The sequence below is a fragment of the Propithecus coquereli genome, unplaced genomic scaffold (assembly GCF_000956105.1).
Source record: "Propithecus coquereli isolate 6110/MARCELLA unplaced genomic scaffold, Pcoq_1.0 Scaffold128, whole genome shotgun sequence".
NCBI classification, from domain to species: Eukaryota; Metazoa; Chordata; class Mammalia; order Primates; family Indriidae; genus Propithecus; species Propithecus coquereli.
This window is the reverse complement of record NW_012136969.1, coordinates 4,084,099-4,089,096: the sequence shown is the minus strand read 5'-3', so window position 1 is coordinate 4,089,096 and position 4,998 is coordinate 4,084,099. Positions and strand designations below refer to the sequence as shown.

The window sequence follows — 4,998 nt, the reverse complement described above, 5'->3', positions numbered from 1 at the left end:
TGGTCCTATACCTTTCCCTGTCCCTCACTCCTCTTGATTCCTTCCTTACCAATCAGTCATTAAAATCATTTCCTTTTACATGCTTTCTTCTCCTTCCTTGGTCCTTCACCAGAATTATCTGGTAAAAACCCCAATCCCGGTAACATCCAACTCTCCACCTAATCCAAGCCTAGACCCATGCCGCTAAATGCAACTAGAAAAAATAAAGCATCATGCTGATTGGTTTCACTTTAAACTCATGATCACAAATTCAAGTAGGCCCTAAGTGCTGCCCAGCAACCCTACATCTCTCTAGCCCATTCTCTCTTCTAGATGACTACTTCATACCTTCTCCTATCTCTTCAAACCTCCAAAACATCCTCACCCATCCTCACTTTCAGGTGAATCTTGCTTCCGATTTCACTGGGAAAAAAAATAGAAGCAATCATAAGAGATTACCCACACCTACCTCCCATATCCACAGCTACTGACCTACCTACGTCAGAACCCATATCCCCTGCCTGTCTTCTTCTTGTTATAGATAAACTGTCCCTGCTCCTAGTTAAGGCCAATTCCCCAACTTGTAATTTACCTTACAGTCCCTCTCATCTATTCAAGGACATCACAGTAACTATCTCCTCTTTGCTCTATCATCAATTTTATCTTCTACCAAATCATTTCAATCAACAGGTAAACATGCTGCTTATCTCCTACCTTAAAAAGCAAACAAACAAAAACCTTCCCTTAACCTCACATTTCCGCCTGGCTACTGCCCCATTTTCTTTGTTCTATTTTACAGTACTTCTCTAAAGCATTGTTTCCACGCTCTTTTTCCTAATTTCTTTCCTCTCATATTCTCTTAAGCTCACTGCAATCAGGCTTCTGTCCCCACTACTTCAACAACATAGGTCTTCTGGAGTCTCCAATGAACTCTCCTCTGTTGCTAAGTATAACATCTCATCCCCCCTTTACTCAATCCATCAGCAGCCCCTGATAAACTCCTTGAAACATTTTCTTCATTTGGCTTCTGGGACCCCACTCTTCCTTGCTGTCCTCCTACCTGATTGGTCCCTCTTTTTTTGTATCTTTGATTAGGCCCTTCTCATCACCTTGACATGAAAATATTGCGGTGTACCAAGTCTCTGTCCTCAGACCTCTTCTGTATCTATGCTTATTCCTTAAGGGAGAGTCTCTAGTCTCATGGATTTAAATATGATTTATGAAATGATGATTCCCATATGGACAGCTTTAGCACTGATATCTCATTATTAACATCTCAAACTTACATGTTCAAAACCAAACCACACTCATGATTAACTCTCCATGGCTCCCAAAAATCTGCTCCTCTCATATACCATACCTCCCTAGCTCAGTAAATAAAAACTCCAAATCCTAAGGTGATCCTCCCTGCTATGTCTCGTATGTTTCATCCAGTCCATCAGCAAATCTTGTCAATGCTACCTCCACGGTGGTCCAAGCCATCATGATCCCTCATTAGGATTACTGCAAAAGTCTCCTGCAGCAAACACTTTTGTGCCACATCTTGTCGGCCTTCCAGATTTCAGCACAGTTGTGGTGGACAGCTCTATTCACACTGCCAGTGTTCCAACTTCAAATGTACTTTGTGAGTCTCTTAGTTTTTCTGTCCCACAATCTCAGCTGATTCATTACAGCAACCTCAAAATGCACAGGAGTTATTGCCTTGAAAGGCAACCTTCAACAACTGGGGCAGGGATCAGTGAATACATGTCTCAGATCCCCACCTTTGGAGAGGTGGGGTTGAAGGGGGGAAAGGAGGTGACAAAGAGTCAGGGAACAATTCCGCTAACTGGACTCCTGCTTATAACCCTCCTCTATAGTCTATTCTTCAAATAGAAATCAGAACATGTTACTCCCCTACTTAAGTCAGTCCAATGGCTTCTCACTGATATTCTGGATAAAGTCCAAACTGAGATATGTACTACGTGCTTCCCATAGAGTACGTGCTTATCCCTATGAACATCACATACCCCACTCTAACAGTCTATTCCTTTGTCAGTGCCACACTACAAACTGAAGTCTAGGGGCTTTCCTCAGTATAAAGCACAGTGGCCAGCAAATAAGATATGTTCAACAAATGTCTGTATTTACTAAGTGAATAAACGCCTTTGGAGTGCATGACTGGAGGCAGTGCTAAGACAAAATCACCTCCTGGCAGCAGTATAGAGTACTAGAAGCCCAGACAACCTCAGAAATGGCACTTCATCAACAATTTATTATGAATTTTCCTATTATTCTAACTCTGAAAAAAAATCAACCTCCCTAAACCTTAGCCTCAAAATCAAATAAGTAATAGATGTGGTTGTGTAAGCTATTAAAATGTAAAGTATTTTAACATCATATTCCCAAAGCAGAGTTCCGAAAAGCAGAATCTTGATCTAGATGAAAACCTGTAAGCTTCTAATGCCTAATGGATACATAACATTACTATGAGCTTTTGGTGTATAATACCCTAATGAGACTGTCACCTCCCTAAGAGCAAGGATAATATCTATTTTATTCACCATTACATTACCTAGCCCAAAAACTATTAATAGCTCATATTTACTGAATAATTACTATGCTAAAGGCAAAGTTTTAGCCCTTGACAGGGAGTTTCATGTCATCCTCACAAAACCTAATGTGGGAGGTACTTTAATTATATTTTACAGATAAGAAAACAGAGACACAGGAAGATACAAGGCCCTGCGGCTAGAAGTGCTACAGCTGAAAGTCAACCCCAGGCAGTCTGGTCTCAGACTTTCATCCTTCACCACACACTCTCAATGATTTTGCTACACTGCCTCTTAGAATCTGACACTGGAATTTTTCAGGCAATGTAAAATGAATGTCCATCTTCCCACTACTAAATACTTATAGTTAATGTTGGATCAGGCACCAGACTCTCAAAAGAATATAAGCACACCTTGAAAACAAAGATCAAATATCAATCTACCTCTCCTCCAGAACTGACCATATCATTTCACCTACTTTTGGCCTGTTTTATTTCCCTCTTCTTTGCAAATGGCTTCCCCTCATTCCAGAAGGCTTCGATAAATTTTTAGTTTCAGGTTGCAACTGACAGAAGAAAAGCACACTTTCATGTCATTGTTTCCTCATACCATTGAAGAGACACCCCCTAGCTTAATTGTTTCCACTGTGGTCCCTGAATCTTCAACAGCTGTCTTCTTCTCCGGAGGCATGGACGTGCCCGGCTCTCCCGCTGCTCTTTTATTTCCAATTCCTGACATCTTGGCATAAGATGATAGCTGTTTTCCTGGAGGAAAAAAAAGCAAAAAAAAAAGCTCACACAGAGAAAACACACAAACAGAAAAAAAAAAAAAAGAGACACCATATAAGATAAAAAATCTAGCAATTTTTTCCAGCTAACCCTTTAACCTGGATCCATTAATTCTACACTAATACCACCATCCCCAAACTCTTCTTGGAGAGGAAAAAACTAAATTGTGGAGTAAGCATCAAAGCAGAATTCACATGACTATAGATTTCTAAATAGGATGCTGATAAGAAATACGACAATGGGCAAAGGGTGAAGAGACCAAGAATAACTTTCAGGAATCTCTCTTCCTAAAATGCTGAAATCAGAAAAGGACAGTTTGATTATGAGATATTCATCCTACAGTGTTGGAAGAGTCATAAAACTGAAAGAGATCTGGGAAATGCCTACTAAGCCATTAATACACGACACATCAGTTATCATTTCTGAGCCTCAGTTACCTAGACCAGTAGTAACTACAGTATATACTTCGTATGCTTATTACAGGATTGGATGATATAATTATAGAAAAAACTTAGCACAACGCTGGACATAAACAAAGCATTCTGAAACACCAGCTCTCTTTTTAACGTTTGAAGTGTCTCCCCTATTTCCAAATGCTCTCCCAACTATTTTGTGCAAGCCTAGGTAAGTTAGATGTGGGTGTGAATCCCCAGTTCTACCTCTTAGCTAGCCGTGTTGCCTTGAAAGAGTACGAGTTCTCCAAGCACTTCGGTCTCTTCATCTGTGCAATGGAGGCGAATATATTTTTCATCTGCCCTATCTGCCTCCCAGGGTTTCGGAGCTCAAAGGAGGCGGAACGGATGCTAAAGCACTTTGGCTTCTTTAGGAAGCAACCCTGCCACTACCCAGACTACGACCCTGCCACCAAGGAGACTACAAGACGACTCTGCTTCCAATTCAAACTCCAAGAAAGGCGTATCGGTCTCAACAACCTGAGCAGGACCTCGCCTGGAAAGAGAGGAGACAGAAGCGGGACAAGGGCCGCAATCCCATTCACCAGGAGCCAAGGACCCCAACCTCAGCGAGGCTAGTTGCAGGCCCAGGACACGGGAGCCCCAGAACTGGAGAGGGAGAGATTCCCGAGGGCCCGTACAGTCCCGTCACGCCCTAGGCAGTGATCTAACCTGGGTTCTTTTAACTCGGCCGCCGCTAAGCAGAACGCGCAGCAGTTGCTCACCAAGGCCAGCGCAGCCGTGTTGCTTCTCACCCCTGACCCGCGGGGAAGACAGGACAAAGCTTCCGGGAGGCGGGACCAGGGAGAGGAAGAAGGGAAAGAAAAGAGGAAGTCGCTTCAACTTGGCCCGATGCAGACCTCGCCGGGCGGAAGTGACGTGAGGCGAGGGCGCGAGCGGCCGGAGAAAGTGCCGCTGCGCTAGCTATGCTTGGGAGGGGCAGGAGCCGCTCCCGGCTAAAACCTCCGAGAGTATCCGGGCCTCGCTTACGCCGGGCCGGGGCACATCTGACTTTTGTTGACTTGGTGGCGGTTGCTACTGCGATCTGGTGTTTCTACAGAGATAAAATGCCTTATTCTGCTGCTTGTCATTGGATCTTCCGAGACTCGTTCTGACTACAGTGTGGCGGATGGTCCCGTCAGTCTTTGAGCAGGAAAAAACTAGCCCAAGATACCTCATGAGAATGTTACTTAGAGCCCTTTCGTGCTAAAATGAAGAGTTCTGGAGAGAATCTAAAGGATTTGATGG

General features: G+C 43.5%; 1 protein-coding gene across 1 annotated transcript in view; it reads right to left on the bottom strand.

Annotated features, from left to right (window-relative positions):
• The window catches only part of RNF20 (ring finger protein 20, E3 ubiquitin protein ligase), a 39,735-nt gene extending 35,211 nt beyond the window's left edge, over nt 1-4,524 (bottom strand). The window contains exons 1-2 of the mRNA XM_012638274.1: nt 4,476-4,524; nt 3,120-3,274 (exon numbers count right to left, since the gene is read on the bottom strand). Of these exons, the coding sequence (XP_012493728.1) occupies nt 3,120-3,248 (129 nt within the window). The 5' untranslated portion in view covers nt 3,249-3,274; nt 4,476-4,524. The remainder of the gene's footprint in view (nt 1-3,119; nt 3,275-4,475) is intronic.
• Nucleotides 4,525-4,998: the final 474 nt, after the last annotated feature.